Genomic DNA, 22,142 nt, shown 5'->3' with positions numbered 1-22,142 from the left:
GTTTACCCATGTTATAAGCACTTTTGCATAGGTCTTCATATGTACAAGATTAATTACATATAGTTAAATAATTGATAAAGTTAACATTATACTTGAGCAGATTAGATCCTTGATAATTTGCACCTAGTTCACATAGCAGACTTGTATTCCTGAAATTTAGCAAGTAAAAGCCATTAAAAGATAGTCATGCTGCTTAAAGACCCCTTTAACAGCAGAAACTGTGTGTACAGGTATTTTATAGCACAAATATCACTTCCTGCCCTTAATTGCAATACATATACTAAAAATAAAATTCTAAGTAATTAGAAATATTTCCAACTTGAATTGTTCTTCCAGCTCTTGAAACCCTTGAAAAGGATGCTGACTGTGAATTGCAGCTAATACAGCTATAGATGTCTGCACATGGTAGGCAGTAAGAAAGAGATTAGACATAAATAGGTTTGAAATAATTTTTAAGTGATAAGAGAGTATTCCAAACTTTTCCTTTTTGTCTAAGTGTATAAAATTACATGCTTTATTTGGCAGTGATAAGCATGAATCAATCCACATTTACATGCCAGTTTGCTTAGTGATCCCCATACAGGCTGGTTTCTTTTCCTTCCTGTATTACTTATTTTCCTAGATTTGAAACGAAGTAATAAATACAGCCATAAAAGGATTAATACATGCATAGTTTTTTTAACAGTAACTTGGGGGGGGGGAGAGGAAGGGAGTTCTTTCTCAATTCCTGCCCAGGGGTTTACTGTGATCAATTCCTATCATTTGGGCATTGATTTAGGCCAGTCCACAGAATACTAGTGCTCCAATGCAAAGCAACTGCGCTAGCAGAAGACTGACTTACACCAACAGCTGACACAAATTAACAGGACTCGAGCTACTCCTACCCATAAACAAGCCCCCTCTACCTTTACACCGCAGGCAGCCTCACGCAGTCAGGTCCTGCTCTCAGCTGGCGTTTCTGCAGTGTACTGCGATAAGAAATCAATATACTTGATCAACCACCGCCTCATTTTGCATCTTTTCAGTATGCCTGTATGCTTGGGGGGAGGGGGGAGGAATTAAATTCTTCCCATTCTTTTCTCTTACTCAACTCCACTTCTTTTCTTACAGCACACTACAAGTGAAAGTCTCGGAGCCGCAGAATTCAGTAGACATGAACACAGAAAACGAACATTTGAAGTCCATAAAGATGTGCCTTAATCAGCCCACTGAGTGGAATCTGAGTTTTGCAGCAGCATCTCTTGCCAGCTGTAAAGTTTTTAACCAAAATCTCAAAACTGATGAGAACAAGTAGATTGCAGCTGTTCTTGCACTATTATTTTGTACATTGTTCTTGATTTTTTTTCTGCTGAATAATAAGCATTTATTACATTGATCTTGAAATGATCTTGTGTGATTTGGCTTTATATTACTATTAGCATTATTCATTTTGATGTACTTTTTTAAAAACATGAAGTTTCACATCTGACCATCATGAAATTTTTGCAGTACAAGTCTGTATCAGAATCAGATGTTCCCCTTTAGGAGTATTGTGATTTTCTATGCTCTTTAAGTTTATTACTTTCCAGTTTTATTTTTGTGCACGAAAATTAATATATTATGTAATTTGTGACATAGGTCACCATGTAAAGATTTATGGTAATAACAATTCAAACAACTCTGCAACAGGTGAAGATTGACTACCTCCAAGCAAAGCAGTAAAAAGAGAAGATAATTTATCTAAGGAGATCTCCTTCATAAACAGTTTGAAACATATTGAACAACCATGTATTTCTGCAGTGTACTATCATCTTCATTTATCTGGAGGACTTTTGTGTGCCAGTGTTTACTGACTATAATGTCTGAATGAAAGGCCAACTCTACAGGAGACTCTCTTGAAAGATTATCATTCAACAAATCTGTATCTGCACTTTTTTGAGGTTTCTGCTAAATGGTCTTTCTTCCCCTTTTGTTTTTATAAATTTATGCCGACCACCAATTAAAATGGATGTAAATGCTCTTCCTATTTCATTTTTTCTTGTACTTTGGAAACTTAATGTAAATATCAAATTTCCAAAATTATTCAGAAAAGGTATGGTTGTAGTTGACTACATCATAGACATTTCAAGTCTAAATCAGCTTTAGTAAAATTAATGTGCTTCATTCATCAAAACTTTATTATAGCTATAACAAAAATGTTAGAATAAAACTGTACTAGATCTCTCTCTTTTCTGGAGTCATACATTCAACAACTAGTGTAGAGATTCCTTAATTCAATAAATTGTATATCCTTTACTTGCCAAGAGCCAGTTTTCGAGCAGAAAATTTCCTTGGAAGACATTGTATTCTATATAACAAGGGGTTTGAGTATTCACTTTAAATTGTCCTATTTAATAAAATGAAGATACGAGTCTTCTTTCTAAAAGTTTGTTAGTTGCAGATACAATCCAGTTATTAGATTCCTGTGAATTCAGGTAAGTCTGACAAGTTCCCACAAGGATATTAAGTCATTGAAATGTCAGACAGGCAGAACAAAATTACTAATAAACACTCATCACCAAGCCACACTGTCTAGATGGTCTTTAATGTGTTTGGATTCCATGGGGAAAGCAAGCCAAAGAGAGAGTGAAACTTCCTGGGGGACAGGCTCTGGAATGGAGCACAACCAAAGCACAATGAACAGCAAGTAATCTGGGCTAGCCAAAAAGGTACATTAAAACAGTCTTACAAGCTGGTTTGTAAGCTTGTACAAAACCAGCTTTTGCACTGAACTAATGAGGTCTGTGTCCTGACTCACATGTTTCAAGGAAGAGATGCCATGAGGTTTTTCTCCATGTCAAACAAACTGAGTACACAGAATAGCTTTTTCATTACAGGGGTGTCTCACCTCAAAAACACTATATTATTGTCGTAGCACTCACCATTCAAATTTCAGTAGTGACCAAAGGAAAATCTTGAAAAAAGAAAATACTGAGTTTGTCTGAAGAGGTTGATTAAGCAAACAACAATGCTAAATCTGGTGTTAAGAAACAAAGATTAGTGGGGAATAAATAAATGTTGGAGGATCACTAAGTTTGTAAGAGACCACTGCTAGCTTATAATTCTTTCACGTGCAAGCAAGTTCTGTAATTCAGGTCCAGTTTGGCTCTTGCACTCAAGACGTTCCACCTAACTCACTCCCATTGCTCCACACAAAAAATAGTTTTAAGAAGGTAGACAAGAAAAACCCACAAAAGCCTTGATATATCATGTCCTCCAAAAGCAAAACCAGCATTCAAAAATACCAAAGGAAAAACCCTGTTGTCTTTAGCCAGGAGAGAACATGAGAGCAAGAGAATGAGTGCAAGCGAGCGTGAGATAAAAATCAGTAACATTATTTTATAGCTATAAATAGTAGTGCATACCAAATCTTTTGCCTCCAGGTTGTAAGCTACTTCTGAATTTGGCTCCTTATCTCCTTTGAACATACCCAATTACAATTGTATGGGACACTGAGAAATTCAACTGCATATATTTAAACTTTGATTATTGCCAATACCGACTGCCAAATGCCTTTTTGTTGTTTTTCACATGCATTAAATCATGCTCACCTGTAATTTAGCAGCTATCTCTTCTCAAAAGAAGAAGTAATTTTGCAAGAGCATATCCCTTGTAGTAAAAACCCTTCTCAGGCTAGGGGGCAGAGAAGGGTTGGAAATCACCTGCCAGTTCCTGGTCAACTTTCCGGTGTGAAACAGAATCACAGGATAACTTGGGTTGGAAGGGATCTCCAGAGAGCTGTAGCCCAACATCCTGCCTAAAGTAGGGACAATTTTGAAGACCAGGTTGCTCAAGGCTTGGATCAGTTGAGTCTTGAAAACGTTTTAAGTCAGAGACTGCGCAACCTCTCTGGGCAACCTGTTCCGCTGCTTGTTTTTCCTCATACCAATCTGCCCCCATAGTGTTTCAGCTTAGGCCCACTGCCTTTTGTTCTCCCACCTTGTGCCACTGTGTGGAGCCTGTCTCCATCTCCTCAAACACCTTGTTGTAGGAACCAGGAGCTGCAGTTAGGTCCTCCAGAAGCCACCTTTTCTCCAGATGGACCAAGCCCCACTCCCCCAGGTTCACGTCAAAGGGAAGCACTCCGGATCCCAACCAGCTGGGAGTCCTCAAATGAACCTGGTCCAGTTTGTCAATACTTTTATTAACAGATACTAGTGAAGCCACATCCACAGCACAGACATCCACTGATTAACACAGGTGACTGATGGGGAGCCTGATCTTTCCATACAATAGCATACCTGAAGAGAGCACAGGGAGACAGCCTGCAGCGTGGCCAGGCACGATGGGGCAGCAAGAAGGCAAAACTCAAGGTCTCCATCTTATTTGGAACTACATTTCCAGAGAAGCCTTTTAAAACTGTTATTGTTCCTGCTTTTCCTAGAAACTCATTTGGACCAAAAGAACAAAGGGAAAGGGTTGTTGAAAGCCTATTAGTGGTAGAAGAGTGAGCCACTCATTCCTTCCTGGAGAGAGAAGAGAAAAGCAAAGACAGGAAACTTTTAACTGAATAATAAAGAATAAAAACAGCCTAAACTTTAAAGCACAGGGGAAGGTCTGATTGACAGACAGCTGGGAAAAAACGAAGGATATACTTCACCCTTTTGAACTACGTTCAGGAAGCGTTCAAGGGCACAGGCAATGACTGATCTCAAGTGGTCGCACACACAAACTCACACTAGGAATACAAATTAGAATAAGCATTTGAAGGAGAAAAAATTAACAGAGGAAGGAGCTCAAAGCTTCAAAATTCTGTCTAAAGTTATAATAAAAACACTTAAAGTTATATAAGCTTCTTAATAGCAAATATTACTGCACAAAGAATGTTTCATAGTATTTCATGGTCTAAAAGATTTCTGGCAAAAACTGAAAGGATGAAAAGCAACACAATCCAGTCTCCATTTTCTATATATAAATCTGAAAACAGCGTAGTACTTTGGGCATAGCATGTTGGGGACACTACTTATTCACTAGCATCTCCAATACATCTCTGAAAATTCCTGAAGATCGCCTGCAATATGTTTATTTTAGATGGAACTTCCCTAGAAAGCTGCATTCAACATAAGTAGGTAACATGTCCACGTCAAGTAATCAACATGAGTTTTTGCTGATCAGCTTGGAAATTATACAAATGTAACAAGGACGTAATTGATAGAGGGTTTCCATACCAAAAACTGTCTCAAATAGCCAACTACACTATTTTGATTTTATTTAAAATAAAGTAGACACATACACCTGCAGTAAGCATAATGCACAATTCAGATCGATTGTATTTTATGTTAACATGAACCATAAAATATCCCTTGACAGTCACCAGACATGCAGGCCAACAAATAGAGAAAGTAGGTGCATTAAAGGCAGGTATATTCAAAGGTGCTGCAATCAAGAGCACTCACTCCATGTCAAATATTATCTTTGAATAATGTGGTTTTTTTTTAAATTCACTTTAAATATGTAACTCTTGATAAACAAAACTATACTTACCACCAATAACAATCTTCATTTGAAGATTAAAAAAAATTCTTTACTGTAAAGTAAAACAAAAAACTAGAGTTTTGTTCCGGTTATATTTTAAGAATAAGATTTTTATTACATAAATGATGCACTTAATTTGGGATATATTATCAAAAAAGTATTAAAAAAATAAAAGAGTTCCTAGAAAAATCTACAATTTTAAATGATCATAATTATAGAAGTTAAATTGACCAACAACAAAACAAAGCTTATTTTTCAAGCCTGCTATTAACTATTAGCATTGGAACACTTTCACTACTTTTGTCTTCATTCATCTGCTTCTCTATTCAGAAGGCTTGAAAGATTCATTCTTGTTTTTTCCAGTGCTGCTGTTTTCGCTCGTCTTGAAGGCCTTGAACTTGACATTGGGACTGGTTCTGGAATTTCATCACCACTGAAATATAAAATATTTTAAGTTAAGGCTAGAAAGACCATAAGAAAAATTAAAAGTATTTATATTAACAAACTTAAAGCCATGCATAATAAAAACAGTCTTGAAGAGTAAAACACTTCTTACTAATTATGTACTTGACATTTTTAGAGAATAATGTACTTATGTTTAAGTGATATAGCTGTATCAGAAAAGATAATCAAGTGTTTATAGTTGCAAAATATGCAAAAAAAAAAAAAAAAAAACCCACAAAAAGATCAGGTGGTGAATGGATCAAAGTGAATACATTGAATAAGCAAACTGGAAAGGTTGACCCTGACCTAAGGTCCATGGGTTATTTGCATGAGAAAGAGTGAGTACAACGGAAAATTTTAACGATAATGGCTTTTTAACACTTACGGCCTATGTGATCTAAAGGGAAGGAATGTATTGTATTTGTTTATCTCATTCCCATAAGCTTATCAATTAAATGTTGAAAAAACGAGAAAAAAGCAGCAGCCAAATGTGAAAAATACCAGATTCTTCTGCACAGCAGTTATTAAATCAAAAAATGGAAAAAGTAAACATTAGAAAAAGTTAACCGAAGTCAGAAATCTAAGTTGAATAGAACATAATTTATGTACCAAACATGCAAAAATGAATGACATGTTCTTAGGCACTGATAATAAAACATGAAGTTGTCAAACCTGCCATTATCATTCCTCATCAGTTCAAATAAATAATTTTTCTTAAATATTCTTCTCCATGTTAGGAGCAGAGGATAAAGATACAAGTTTGGGGGAGGAAAAATATTTGAATTAATTTCTTTTGCTAGAATTGACATCACACTTGCAAGGGTGGAAGAGGAGGGATTTACCTGTCACTGGCACAGGTTACAGTTGTGCGATTTTTTCTTCTGCTCACAGACCTAGCTTCTGCTGCTACTTTTCGCTGTCCTAAGTGTAAGCAAAAGTCACTTTTTACATCATGGAACTACTTCTTTTCTTAAAACAGTTTTGCATCTTAAAACTATATTGAAGAAATATACAAACCTGCTTTATTTTGTTCTGATGTTTCACTTAAAAATATAATACTTAGTTATCACATTAGATAGAATTTATTAAACACACAAAAATCCACAGTCTACTTGTATTCATATTAAAAAATCTTCTACATTACTGTAAATGACTTGAAATTATCCTAAAAACCTGTAGCCAGAGAGGGGTTTTTTTTTTTTTTTTTTTTTCCTTATCAACTGTGGCGTTGGGAGCGGCTAATGGCATATTATCAAAAACTTAATTATTTATACATAATTTTGTGTAAGAAATCACATTTAAGCTGAATTTCTCCATTAACATCTACAGAAGTGTAGTGATATTTAACTAAACAATTAAGCCACTTTTTAATCACTATCACTAATGATATCTGTGTATTTTTATGAATTTAAGGTAGCGTAGGTTTAATCTGGGTATTTAGCGTATTTACAAGCCTCCACTACAAACTAAGAAATAAAAGTGGTGCTTCAGGGATTGAATCTTTATTCAGCTACAGATGCCTACATACCCTTTCCTCTCAACATATTTGTGAGAGAGAAACTATTTGCTCTGTTTCAAACTTATTAAAAAATACTTCTCGTTTACAGTTTGAAGCAGTATGTTTCATATCAGAATTTATCCTGCAGTAAATACCAGGGCAATACTTACAAGGTATCAAAGATAACCAGCAGGGCCTAGCAAGCCACACTTTCCAACTTTTAAAGCAACTGGGGAAAATATTTTCATTACACATAAGTTAAATGCACAGAGAAGACGCTTCTCTTAGGAAGTATGGATCTTTAACGCACCATTTTAAACATCTGAATTCAAACAGATTCCTTGCCACAGGAAATCTGTAAATTACATTTTAAATTTCATGCTTCACTGTAATTACTCTGCAGTTGGCTCCTATGTTTTTAAAGGAATTCATGACAGCAGCAAGACAGAATGACTGTCTAGCATTTCCCTGATTCTGAAATAACATTAAGCATACAGTCAGAGCCAGTCTCTTCTCAGTGGTGCCCAGTGACATGACAAGAGGCAATGAGCACAAACCGAAACAGAGGAAGTTCTATTTGAATACAAGAAACACCTTTTTTACTGTGAGAGTGACTGCACACTGGAACAGGTTGCCCAGAGAGGTTGTGGAGAGATGCTCAGAAGCATGTAGGCAGTCCAGAGCAACCTGCTGTAGGTGACTGTAGTTGAGCAGAGGTGTTGGACCTCTCTAGAGGTCCCTTCCAACCTTAACCATTCTGTGATTTATACTGCTCCAAAAGATTCCACAAGAGAGTCTATCTTTTAACAAATTAGTTTTTAAAAACTACAACACAGTATGAAGACTGCATTATTTTTACATGTATAGGTTTATAAAACCTAGTAACTAATTCTTTAATAAAAAATCCTGTTATTATAGTCAGAAAAGGATAATGCATACCTCTACCAGTTTTGTTTCTTGTTGATTTTGATTTTGCAGTTGCTTTACTTTTAAATTCATTGACTGGAGTATGATCAGCTTCTTCATTATTTTCTGTTAAATACAACAGTGCAGAAAGAAATCATAGATGATCAAGTTTTACTTTACCAAAATACTAGTACTTAAAATTTTTGCTGTTATATAAAAAGCCATACAATCTTACACATACTTTTTCTGTAAATTAGATAAGGCTAAAAGGAAGCTTAACATGTCATTATAGCTATATCCCTACCCTAAATTAGATAAGTAAAATCTAAATTATTTTTAGCTTCCTCTTAAAAATTTTAAGAATTATAGGAAGTTTCTCTCTTACAGAATCTATGTTATTCCTAGGAAGTTTTTCCTAACCTCTGATATAGATCTCACCTATTGCAACTGAAGGACAAAAAGTAATGGTTGTTTCCCTTTCTGCTTCACAGCTATCTCATACATTTTTGAAGTAGTAAATGTTCCTTTACTTTCAATGATCCCAAATGTATGAGTAGCAAGGGAGAGAGAACAACATTTTCTCCTACAGGATGCAAGGACAGTCTGCTTAAAAAGAGTGCTCAAAATTCATTCTTCATGAGAAATTCACACCAAAAAGTAACTGCTTTCTGCTAACAGCTAATAGTAAACTAGAAATAGGAAGCTGTGTTTTCTCAGAAGCATGCCTCCAGTTCCCCATCCAATAAATATTTAAACAAATAAATATAGAAGATATAATTAGACACTTCCAGAAACACACTAAAGCTTTGAAGTAATCCACTAGAAAAGAAATAAATGCAAATAAAAAAGTAGCCTCTGCTTCAGACAGTTGCATATCAAGATCTTTGCTTTAAGAAAAAGCTAATTAAGTTTCATCTCATTGCTTTTCTACCAAAAACATTAGACTGCCTATGCCACCAGCAGAAAGGACACTACTAAGGCATTTGAAACTGCACAAGCTGTGCAAAAGGTAAAGTCTTCTGGCTTCCTCCACTTCAAGCTCTTAAAATAGCAATACAAATAAAAATACATAAATGAATAAAAACTCTGCCTCCAATATATGAACTAGCAACACGGAAAGGCATCAGTATCACACTCCAGACACTACAGATATCAACTACTTATTGCTGTAATAGAATACTGCCTGCACAAAGCAGGTCTGGCAAAGAAAACACAAAGTAATTGATTCCTTCTCTTGAATTAGTGAGTCACATTCTCAATGGGAGTTTGCAATCACTAGTATTTAGCAGGCAGGTAAGTGTGCCAAACTGCTACAAAAAAGTCTACTTTAATATTGCCTTTGTTGAAAAGGAAGAATTGCAGTGCAGACCTCAAAATACAACAATACAAGTATACAAAGTTTTATATACAAAATACAACACTGGCTGTGTACTAGAGTAATATGCAAAATGAGAAAAAAAAATTGATCAAAAAGCAATAGAAAATATTCATATTGAAGTATTTTCCATTTCAAAAAGCATGTGTATTTAACAAATATTACCTTTTCCCCTTGTTTTCAAAAAGTAGATTCATTTAATAGAGGAAAAAATAAGACTTCTTGTAACAAAGATGTGCATAAGTCACCCACTTGTATACCTCCTACTAAATAACTGTTCTGCTGAATTACCTTGACTATTATTTTGAGAAAATGTGATGCTAGTTTCCTGTGTCCTTTCAGAGCAGCCCGTTTCCTCTGTCCTTTTAGAGCGGTCTTTGCTCCTATTAGCATCTTTGTTTAAGTTTATCTTGATCTTCTCAATAGCTCTTTGGCACAATTTGTCTTTCACTTTCTGGGGAAGACAGATTTAAATGTTAAACATTTATACATTTATTTATTTTTATAAATTTCTTTTATCCTTTAAGTTACTAATCATATCATTCTTTTGGTAAATTTAGCTAATTCTATGTGTCATGTGCAGATGACTACTTAAAATGAAAAGAGAAGCACTTTCTCCATCAACATCAAGCACTGAAACCCCAAAAGAAGTTATCTGAGACAAGAAGAAACATTAAAAAATAAAGTGACTGAACCTTTCCAGGCAAGTGTTGGAACATTCCTACTTCTAGATGATAGGCTCACAATGGACTGGAATTCTTTCTGACATTTCTACACAACAGTGTCTTCCCCTGTTCCACTCCCAAATTTTACTGCAACTTAGATATTAATAAAAGCAACAGCAAGATCTGGTAATCCCTTCATCTCAAACAAAGCACCCTTCTCCTGTTGCCCAATGATCTTAAAGATCAGTTTAGGTATAAACATTTTGGCTGTTAATAATTAACAAAAGATAAGCTATCCAGAATGTAAATTTTGTAAATTTTTTTGGATTTAATACTGAATGCAAAAAGAAAGAATAAACTACATGACAGCTACCAAAATTCAATCATATCAAGTTGCACATACTGCTTCCACTATTTTTATTATCTGTGATAACTGAAATATTTAAATTATACACAAAACTCGGTTCAGATTTTTGTAAATACCTCATCAAAAGTGAATTTTCAATAAAGACTCTTGCTAAAAGAGATTCTGGTCATATTATCAGAGTAAACAAAAGGCACATTGTTTTTTAGCACATCAGAATATTAGACTGCTAGCAATTAAAACAGCAACAGCCATGTTATTTATGTACTACCTCAAGAATCTCATCCAGCAGAAGTAGAAGATTCTCTTTGGAAGAATTACTGAGTTCTAATGAATTTAAAGCTCTTGCATAAATACGGACATCTGGTGCAGTCGGGTCCATCAAAATTTCATTGCAAATTTTCATTGCCAAACTATCATGCACTGTTAAGTCCTATAAAGAAAAGAAATTGGTATTTCTGAAATTTTGTTGGAAGTTATTTACAAAAAACAAGATCATTCTGATTTAAGCAGCTAATGAATAATTTTATATAGTAAATATTTTCTTAAAATGCAGTATTTTGAGTACATGTACCATCTGATCTTTATAAATACTTTCCCCAGTCAAGATAATTAGGGTTGGTGCAAGTTCCTACTAGCACTATGTAACTGTAACAGGGAATGGAAATGAGGAAAAAAAAAAAAAAAAAAAAGACATTGAAAAAAGTAATTCCCTGTACTGCCACTTGCTTAAGTCCAGCCTCTGACTCACACATGCAGGCCACAAGAGAAGCCCAGACAATCAGCTAATGGTAAGGAAATAGGGTCGATTCTTAATCTCTAGACACAAACATCAAAGCACCTTCTCCACTTCACTCCATTGCTGTATACCTGATACTCTTCCGACTTTTTGGCCTGAAGCTTGAGTCCACTTGGTCTGGTCAGGTCCACTAACAGTTCAGAAACATTACTGGTATCTATTTCAGCCAAAGGTGAAGTGGCAGGAGCATTTAACAATGTTCGCAGAGTTGGAAGATAAGCTTCCTCAAAGCATTCCTGGTTAGACCTGTTTCAATTAAGTCACAGATTAGTAGCATAATAAGACAAAATTAAACTTTAATTCATCCCTAAATTCTCTTCTACAATCAAATTTTACAAACCTATTACAATACCTTTAAGCTCTCAAAGCAGAGTGAACAGCGAGCCCTAAAGACAGCCAGCAGGATCAAAATAACATCAAGATTTCCTCATAGAACCAATTTCCTTTCCAGCAAGTTTTTAAGTAATGCTTCCTACCTCAGAATAGTTTGAAAGTTCATCCTTACTACTGGAAAAAAATCTAAGTAATAGCTAGCTAGCTATGACTAGCTATATTATTAGCTAGCTATAGATAGATTGCCTCTCAGGGGACAGAAACACAATTCCACACATTATTTTTCTCCTGTTCATTCCTTCTTTCTGCTAGTATCTTTCTTCAGGAATACTTCTTCCTGTGTAAGAAAGTAAGGAAGCCTGGCAAAACACTGTGGCAGTTAACAAGACTTTGGAAGAAATACTTGTGCTTTCTTTTCTTAGAAAAGGTAATTACAACTGTCGAGCTAGGCTAAACATCACATTGCACTTAAAAAGATTCTGCAACAAGTTAATGTAAAGGTGTAGTTCCACAAGATAAGTCAAAACAATTTAATAGGTAACTACCGGCAAAAGAACAAGGCTTCACTTCACCAAGTACTGACTCTGGTACTTATTAGCCAGTTTGAACCAATTTAACTACAGAAGAAAACTAATAAAATAAAAAAAGAATTAAAAGGGGGGGGGGGGGCAGGGGGGAGCACAGACACAGCTGAACTGTTGAGTGAAATCAGCTGACTGAAAGACCTTTTGAGTACTACAGCTGGGGCAAGAAAGAGCAGAAGCAAGAGCTCTCCCTTTCTACAGATTTAAGCACAACTAAAGTATATTCAGATTTTCTGCAAATTAAAAAGAATCCAATAGCATTGAGGCACAAGGCAGATTAAAGTTTTAGGCTTTAGGCCCCTGAGGTTGCCTGAGAGACTATTACTCTTAAAAAAAAAAAAAAAAAAAGTATATATGGGTATATGTATATATGAATTAGAATTGACCACTGGTTATAAAATCCTGTCCCTGTTATTAATGTGCTATGACATTCTATTGGCACGACAAAATACCAATCACAGAAGTCAGCGTTAACATTTATTTCTCAAAGTTCAAATGTTTCATTTCAAAAAGTAACCCTCTTAACTATAATCAGCCATAGAGGTTGACGGAGCAACATCCAGAAAATAAACTGAATCAGTAAGTTTGGTGAGAAGTCAGTATCAAAATTAGATTTCAACCCCAGAAACTAATTACTCAAGTTTTCCTTTACTAAATGGAAACCTTGCAGACAGCTTTGAATCAGTTGCCATACAAGCTAATAGCTCTCTTGAAGATACATTACTGGTAACTGGAGATACTCTGTGATGCATCTTACTGTGAACCATTTGTGATCCAAAACGTAGATAATGTTCAAGACTGAGGTTTAATTAAAGGTTTAACTAAACAATGATTCTGAATTAGTCAGCCAGACTAAGATTTAGGATTTTTTCCTCCTTTAAGACAAAAAAGTGAAAAAAAAATCATACTGAGCTTTTCTTTTCAAGTAAAAGGACAGAAGATTTTCTCTAAGGTGCTAGAAAACATTGCTTCTGTGTATTTCAAGGTCATTTGCAAGAGAATTACTTTGTTGAGCCTTGGTAGGACAAGCACTCAAACTCTTGAGAGGGAATCATAGGGTCAAAAGACATCTGTAGGCAAAAGAAATCATCAGTGCTAAAAGCTTAAGGTCATTATTCAATATTAAAGCATATTAAATTAGTTTTTCTACTAATTTTCAACAGAATTTAAATGGGGAAGAAAATAATCTGGAGGAGACTTTATATTTTTCCTATTGCTTTTTTGACAACAGCAAAGACATTTTTCAAACTAAATCCCCTTTGAAATACTACTCTCACTGTGGCATTAAAAAAAATTTTGAAAAATAGATAAGGGATCATATAATATTAAAGTTAAAATTTAACATTAAAAAAAACCCAGCAAGTTCAAATTGGTCAACACCACTAGCAGCAGCTCAAAGATAAAGTCAAACCTTTTTTAAGCAAGTGAAAGGAGAATTACTATTTATGCTCCTGCCTGCTTGCAAAAGTCCTTCTCTTCCTCTGTCTACTCCCAAAACAAACAGGAAATTTTGAATCTGGTGTGAATTTAGTTTGGAATGTTGTTTTTTTTTTAAACAAAAAAAAAACAAAAACACAGACACACACAAAAAAACACACACAAAAAAACACACACACAAAAAAAAAAACCACACAGCCTAACTGCTTCTTTTATATCTGTTTGATACTATTCCCTCTTGAAGCATTACTGCTAGGTTCTCTTCAGTGAGGCTTCAAAGTCTAGCTGTAGTGCTCAATAGAATAGTAAAGCCTTTTTAATTTCTTTTTTTTTTTAATTTAATACCTTGAGGAAGTTTCAATCATAGGTGCGAAACAGAAGAAAAATGGAATGCCAATATTATTTAGAAATTTTCAGAACAGTCATAGGTTGAGTTTATGCACATTCAAAAGTAATATGTATAGGAGATTGAATTAGACCTTTAGATCTAAATGGATGAATCTGAAAATCAAAGAGGGCTAAGAGCTAAATAAATGGTTAAAAGCTTAATAAAGGACACAGGAACTGTAGCTGCTGAACTCCAGGGATTAAGTCAAATTAGTATTAGTCAAGTGTCCAGGTTTGTTACCCTCAAGTTCAAAAAATCCCAGACTTTCTTTTGCTACTGTCCCACAACAAACTCATTTCCACTTTGTGCAAGACCAAAAAAGGGTTCCTAAAGCTGCCAGTCCAACGTATGTTTTTACATAATATTTTACAAAGGCCATACCTATTTGCATAAGCAAATAAAGGGAAAAAAACTCCCAGACAATGTCTAAGACGAGCATCCTCTTCAGTCACAGGATTATACCACAACAAAACAAGACGAGAAAGAAGCTTGGCACTAATTAGCCTCCCAGAGAACATCAGTTTGGCTATGCCTTCTGCAGCTTCTGTCCTAAGTTCTGAAAACTAAAAAGAAGAGTTGATTGTATATACACACAAACATCACAGCATTTTTCACTAATATATCATTATAGTCTATATCTTACTTTGCCAATCACCTCTGTATATTTACATATTTGCACCCGCTCAGATTTCAGAGCTGGCCTAATAACAACGTTCTGTATCAGTGATAAAGTTGTGATAACTTTCTAGGGCAATTATTTTAACATTAGTTCATTCACCTCATTTCTGCATCTTGTAATGTTAGTTGCAACCTGGTCCAACAGAAAACCTTAAAAAAAAAAAAAAAGTATTTCTTACCTCACTGTCTAAGAAACCAGACAGAAGCTGTAGGAGACTGTGAATCGTAGCAGTCTCTTCTTCTTCGTCTGTTACTTTAGTTTCTTCCTCACAATTTTCAGTTGTAATTTGTACATCTTCACTTTGAGATTCATTGCCTCTTCTAGTTTTGAATGGCTCAATCCCAAACAACATTAGTTGATCAAAGATTGCTTTTAATGCACTTAGCTTAACCTTGATGTCATCTATTTGTAAAACCTAGTTTTAATAAAGAAAATATATACAGAATGTATTATATAAATATAAAGAAGTACTCTTATATTCCCAACTTCCTTGCCTTGCTAATAGGGTTAAAAAAAAAAAGTTAAATTTCTGATGGTATCAGTTCCTTCCATCCATCCATCTGCTTATGCTAGCAGTAAAGTAGAAAGAGGAGCGTACATGCATAAGCATAAGGGATGCAGTCTTACTGTGTTAACTTCCAAATAGACATAATAGCACAAACAAACATAACAAAATTAATTGATTAAAGCAACTCCATAGTGCTAAGCACTACACAAAAAACATGGCAAGACATCTGCTCTGAAATACTGTATAGCTTAATTAAAGATAAGTACGCAGAAAGGCAAGATGGGTATAATAAATTCAAAGGTGCCTAGGTTACCATATATTATACTTCAAATTAACATTCAAATAAAGTCAGACATAGCAGGCAAGTCTAGCGATCTATTTAGCCCCGTGTTCTGTTTTGGCAGTGGCCAACACAAAGAATATGGGGTTTTGGTATCAATAAAACCTAATTGCTTAAATCTCACCATTTCCTAAAACAACATCAATCCTAAGTAAACAGACTGATTTTAATGAGGTATACTTGTTATGCAGATTAGAAACAATACTACTTGCTAACTTTCTACAAACCAGAAGTTCTGCCACCTCAGTGGCTGAAGTCTCTATCATCTTGTCTGAGCCTAGTATACCACATCAATACGTTTTCCAAATCTCATCCTTTCCAGAAGTCAGTCACACACTGTCCCTTGTGCATCAGTTCTCTTGAGCACTTTCACCAGTATCCTACATACACACACACACACATAAGTGTGGTTACCACATACACTTCCCTCAAAGCCAGAGTTAGAAAGTTAATGATAGTGCCATCTTATATATAATTAGCTCAGCATCAAAACATTTACTACAAAGGTCGGAGGTTATGCCCTCGTCAGTTTGATTTGAGCCCAATCAGTATCTTCCACATCTCTGGAAAGTAACCTAACTACTAAACATTGGCTAATTCAGGCAAGAAATTTTTCTGCTTGCCCTGCAGCGACTGGATCATAGCATAACCAGAAAGGTGATGTTTCCTGAACATTGCAAAGTATGAAACCCATAGTATAATGATATGAACTTGAGGAGAGAAAGTGTGCTTACCATAAAAAATTAAAAAATAATATTAATAAAAAAATCCACTACTGGATGTTTGACTGTACTATACTATCAGCCAGATTTCTTTTGCTGGCTTGGATACTGCCTTATCCTCCAACAACTGTTAATTAAGTCATACAAAATTAATAATGCAGCAATTAACTCATATACTCAAGACCACAGGCAAGTATGTAACAGAATTGGAGGGGGGAAAAAAAGTCACTTTTCTTTAAGTATGGTTTCCCAAGGAGGCAAGGATTACAGAATCCTACAGCTTTTCTTTCCTACATAGCAATAACTTAAATGTTTGACTGACTTCCGTCAAGTTTGAAAGAGGAAGAGAGCTCTTAAGGATAAAGAATTCCTAAAAAAATTTCAAGAAAACACGTGATCTTCCAAAGGAAAGGCATGCTACTACCAGGATGCAATATAAGCTTGATTATTAGACATCAGAAAAAAACCCACACGAGATTACACCCTCCAGATCTAGATATACAGAATATGAGGCATCACTGGTCCTCTGCTAACATAAATATATAGGATAATTTATTATAGATACAAGACTAGTTTTATTTGCTAAGTAACAGAGATCACCATTCCATTTCTCAGTCATTTTTACCTGTAACAGCAATGCAAGGTGTTGTCGGGCAAATTCTTTGTTCTGAAGGGCACAGCAACCCAAACACAAAACTGCCATGTTTCTCACAGCTGGATGGACATTAGTTATTCCAGGAAGTATCTGAAAATAATTTTAGACTCTGTAGTTGAAATACATAAATTTAAAATAAAATATTGACTATACTGTGTAAAATGTGCTTACTCTGAAACTAAATTAGTTAGATAAGGGATTGTACAGTGGCAAATACTGCATATTCTGCTTACCTTGATATAAACAAACACATTTTGAGCATCTTAGTTGAAATTAACAATAAAATAATAGCCAAATGAGTGTATTGCCCTGTGCTTGTTTTTAATATTTAAACTCAGAACATTTGTTTTCAAACAAAATTGAGTTGAACACTCATTGTGTACTAAAAAACAAACCTACATGTTTCTTCATAAAAATATTATCATTCTTGCAGATAAAGAATATTCAATTCCAAGTTACAAAATACAGAAGCTACTTAACTCTCATGTGCTTGGAATAGTTTTGAGAAGACAATAGTATAAATGCACTCTAAAGAAGAGCCAAGCTATAGAGAGGGTGAATGCTATGCCAAGATCATGTTCTACTTGAGCTCTCTAGTGAATGTGAAAGAAACCAACAACAAATAAGATGCCCCAAAACATATTTGAAGTGAAAATTCAGCAGGAACAATAATATGGAAGGGGGATGTTGGAAAAAAAAAAAAAAAAAAAAAAGAAAAAACAAATATAAAACTAAAGAAATACCCAGTAGAGAAGGTTTGGGGTAAGAGCATATCAATACTAATTATGTATAATGCTATTGCACCAGAAAGAAATCAAGAGAGGTACTACAATATTTAAGGAAATCAAGTTGGTGTTGCAATTTCTCTCTAGTTTGAGCTCAAAGAAGGCTTATATCAAGTCAGATCATCCAGCCCACTGTCCTGTTATCAACAGAGGTCAAAACTAATTTTTTTTTCAGAGTATTACATAAACAAATCAAATTTATACTTCCCAGCAGTTCTTGCTGATGTCCTAACAATTTGCATCTGAGAGACATCAGAGATAGCAGATTGCTCCTATCTACTCAATTACTCCACAAGATTTATTCTTCTTGAACTTGTTCAGTGTTCTCTAAAATTTATTTAAGTGTTCAGCATGCAAACACCCTCTGGCAAGGAAGTCCACAGATTACATACTTTGTGAAGAAGCTCATATCATTTGCTTTGAGCTTGCTACTTCCTATCTTCACTTGATGTCTCTAATATTTACAGAGGACCACAATCAGCCAATCCTTATTCACTTTCTCTACTCATGCATGTCTCAAATGAAAAGTGTTTTGTAAATCTCTATAATAAAGTCCTCTCTTCTCCAAGTTAGAAAGAGATAGCCTATTTATTTTGTCTGGAAGCTGTTCCATACCTCTACAATCCTTGCTGCCCTTCTCTAAACTACTTCTAATACATTCTTTCTGGATAACACGGGATTGGGTAAGAATTGCACGCATTATTCAGATATGAGCGCACCCTGCATTCATACAGTAGTATACTTTTTTTTCCATTTTGTTCTCTGTTACCCAGCCATGAGAGAGTTTAAATTGTCTTGAAGGAACACAATCAGTGATAGTTAAGAGCCTGTAATACTTAGTATGGAATTTCAAGATGAATGTTTCTTCATTACTAAAATACTCTTCAATACTAAAACTGAGAAGTACAGTTAGTAGACTATAAAAGGCCTATATTGCCACTGCCTTGATTTTGCAATACAGAAATGTCTTGGTCTTCAAAAGTGGTAAGAGCAGAAAAAAAAAACCTCTACAACAAAGCACCTTTGCTTGTACTAAGAGATGAAAGGTCTTTATGAGCTTCAGTCGCTTCCAGATAAGTTTTTGGCTAGTTCTAAAAACAAAACAAAACAAAAAAACCACCCAAAATAAATCTAATACCTTCAGCTAAAAGAAAATTCAAGTAGTAAGTGTCAGAAAGGGCAGTAAGCAGATGCCCAAGCATTGCATTTAGTACAGTGCAACTCAGCATTGTCAAACACTACAATACATTAGTCATACATTATTCCAGTATTATTTTGGTATCTCTCTGCAGCAGTTCCGAGCTCAGGATAATATATTAACTGCACATCCAAGCCATTAGGTTCTGGGAAAGCTTAAGAGTTCCATGGAAGCATACAGATACAGCAAAATGGTTCTGAAATAATCATGAACCACCCTACCAGCAACTCAGCACCAGCTATGCTATACCCATCTTTATTATATGGAAAACAGTGTTTATTACTACCTACCAGAGATTCAACTATTTCATTCATGGTTGGGCCAATTCCTTTAGAAAGGGACATCACCTTGAGAAGCTCATAACACATCATCAGACACTTCAACAGTGTTTCAGGATCGTTCTTCAAGGAGGGTCAGGAAAAAGAAAAACATTATTACAATTCTCTGCCCAAATAAACTTACTCGAAATACATTCTCTCTCCACTGTACATTTGTTATGTAAAAGTGTTAAACAAAATCCATTCATTAGCAATGATAAAGAGAGATTCAAGTTCATCTCAGTTAAAGTTAAAAGCAGTAAGGGTTTTTTATAATTCCTTTTTATAATTCCTTAGGTATTCAAGGACAAAAGCATAGTTTAACTGCAATGCATTTTTGCTACAGCACACCAACACCTTCTATACATACAGAAGGAAAAAACTAACAACTTAAAAGAAAGTGTAATTTGACTTCATATCATCTAGATTTTTAAAAACAATGAATAAATGTCAAAACACAACAAACATTTGGTTACAGAGAAAGGGAAAAGGAGACCTTTTCGATACGTATTTCTTTCATTTCAGGTTGTTCTCCTTCTTTTATCAGGTCATTTTTTGTGTGTTCCAGCTCAGTTATTTTCTCTTTTAATATTGATGCTTGATTAAAATCCTGCAGAGTAATGCATTCTTCCAAAGCTGCTTTTGCTTCAAAAATTTTCACTTTAATTTCAGCCAACTAAAATAAAAAATACAAATAAAATGAAAATTGCAACATTATAACCTACTTGGTATTAGTTAACAACAGAATCACAGAATGGTTGAGGTTAGAAGGGATCTCCGGAGATCATCTAGTCCAACACCCCTGCTAAAGGAAGGTCACCTAAAAGCACATTGCATAGGATCACATCCAGGTGGATTTTGAATATCTCCAGAAAAGGAGACTCCACAACCTCTCTGGGCAACCTGTTCCAGTGAATTGACAATATTGACACTGGACAACACACTACCATAAAACACTACTATTTGCCACGTATGTTTAAAAAAAACAGGATGACAGCTATTTTTCTTCAGTTAACTAAAATTTACTCACCTTAAGCTGTCGCTTTCTTATTTCAGCAACATCAACAGGCTGGTCAACAGTAACAATTGGCTCACGAACTTCTGAGATAATTTCTGCTATCTATTGTTACAAACAGAATGTTACTGCCATTAATTTCAGTTCAAAGTGTCAGATCTTAAATACTACTTAACTTTTTCAACTTTAAAGCACCATCCTTCTGAAGCACTGAACATCTATGCCATCTTCCTCAATATTTCAGTCACTGCAAAAAATCTTCAAAGAATAACACTGCTATTTGACAACACACAGTCTAACTATGAAAGTCTAGTGTCTTCTATTCTTTAGCACGATAAGCAAAAAAGTATGGTCTTTTATCTTTTACTACTTTAATCAAAATAGAACTAATAACATTGTAATTTAAAGATCTATATATCACCATGTGTAGTATAATGAGCCATATGACTAGTAATTTAATTCCAAGCATAAACACATGTATAAAAGTGGAAACAGAACTAGCCTATTTTTTTTTCCAGTTAGTTAGGGGCTCTGTTTCAAGTCAGGTCAATTACACCAACAAAAGATTAAATGAAATAAGGTAAATTAAAGAGAGAACGAGACACTAGAGTCTTACTCTAATTTTTCTTGTGCCAGATAATTTTAACTTCCTCTCAAGCTCTACTCAATCAAGAAAACATACTAAAACAATGTATTTTGCTAAGATTAAAATAGAAATGCGTACATTTATTAGCACTACAGTACTATTACAGTACTATAATACTACTACTATACTGCTATTACCATCACTCTATCATAATCCTGTTACAAGCCCATATCCTAGCCTTATCCACTGGACTGAGTTTTCTAAAAGGAACTTCCATCCATTAGTTTAGAATTTGCTTAAAATATTTGAGTAAAAGCAGTAGCCCATTTTGGCCTTAAGTTTTAAAAATCCTATTCTGTGTAAGAACTGTATTAAATAAAATACTTTTCCTATAAGGGTTTCTAGTACCAGTCTCAGCTAAAATCAGCGATGAGAACTTGGAAATTTGCAAATGTACAGGATCCTTATTTTGAATATTCTAGTCAAACTGTTTGAATTTAATATGGCAAAGGAGTTTGAAATGGGTTATTAATGTCTAATATTTCCCTATTTTTTTGATTATATTTACAGCATCAGCCAATCACTTCAAAAATAGACACATCTCTTCAGGTAACCACAAAATGAGGCTATGCTGAAAGAAGAAGAAAAAGAAAGGAAAGGAAGAAGAATGTAAGTCTGGAGAAGTATTTAATTCTTGACATTTTTGTTACAATACTTTCAAAGACTGTTTGAGACAGAAGGGGAGGTGGGGTCCAGAAAACAATCACTCTTTAGAATTACTTACAGTTTGAATTCTTCCATCATCATCTTTGATGATGCTGAGTAATCTTTCTACAAGCAGAGATATAAGGGCTGATGAAGTGGTAGGCAGAATAAGAATCTTTTGTAAAACAGCTAACAGATGCTTCCTTCATTAAAAAGGAAAAATAAAATAATCCATTTACTTTTTTTTTTTTTTTAAGAAAATGAGAGAGAGTTAAGAGCTAATATATTATCCACTATGTGTTAGTCTGATGAATACCTTACAAGAGAAACTTCTCTTTGGTTTTAA

At 34.7% G+C, this 22,142-nt stretch overlaps 2 protein-coding genes across 3 annotated transcripts in view; one reads left to right on the top strand and one right to left on the bottom strand.

Moving 5' to 3' along the window:
* Window positions 1–2,407, top strand: part of LCORL (ligand dependent nuclear receptor corepressor like) — a 77,260-nt gene extending 74,853 nt beyond the window's left edge. The window contains exon 7 of one of the 2 annotated variants that reach the window (XM_062575384.1): window positions 1,111–2,407. In XM_062575384.1, the coding sequence (XP_062431368.1) occupies window positions 1,111–1,294 (184 nt within the window). In that variant the 3' untranslated portion in view covers window positions 1,295–2,407. The remainder of the gene's footprint in view (window positions 1–1,110) is intronic. The other variant, XM_062575385.1, reaches the window with a different exon arrangement.
* A 3,230-nt stretch (window positions 2,408–5,637) lies between these two features.
* The window catches only part of NCAPG (non-SMC condensin I complex subunit G), a 29,208-nt gene continuing 12,703 nt past the window's right edge, over window positions 5,638–22,142 (bottom strand). The window contains exons 9-21 of the mRNA XM_062574581.1: window positions 21,876–21,999; window positions 20,521–20,610; window positions 19,987–20,166; window positions 19,464–19,574; window positions 17,161–17,280; window positions 15,144–15,380; window positions 14,668–14,849; window positions 11,616–11,790; window positions 11,017–11,178; window positions 10,008–10,170; window positions 8,375–8,467; window positions 6,780–6,858; window positions 5,638–5,926 (exon numbers count right to left, since the gene is read on the bottom strand). Of these exons, the coding sequence (XP_062430565.1) occupies window positions 5,800–5,926; window positions 6,780–6,858; window positions 8,375–8,467; window positions 10,008–10,170; window positions 11,017–11,178; window positions 11,616–11,790; window positions 14,668–14,849; window positions 15,144–15,380; window positions 17,161–17,280; window positions 19,464–19,574; window positions 19,987–20,166; window positions 20,521–20,610; window positions 21,876–21,999 (1,843 nt within the window). The 3' untranslated portion in view covers window positions 5,638–5,799. The remainder of the gene's footprint in view (window positions 5,927–6,779; window positions 6,859–8,374; window positions 8,468–10,007; window positions 10,171–11,016; window positions 11,179–11,615; window positions 11,791–14,667; window positions 14,850–15,143; window positions 15,381–17,160; window positions 17,281–19,463; window positions 19,575–19,986; window positions 20,167–20,520; window positions 20,611–21,875; window positions 22,000–22,142) is intronic.

Source organism: Rhea pennata, chromosome 4 (genome assembly GCF_028389875.1).
Source record: "Rhea pennata isolate bPtePen1 chromosome 4, bPtePen1.pri, whole genome shotgun sequence".
Classification (NCBI taxonomy): domain Eukaryota; kingdom Metazoa; phylum Chordata; class Aves; order Rheiformes; family Rheidae; genus Rhea; species Rhea pennata.
Note: the sequence above shows the minus strand (reverse complement) of the source record. Positions and strands in the feature narration are given on the sequence as shown.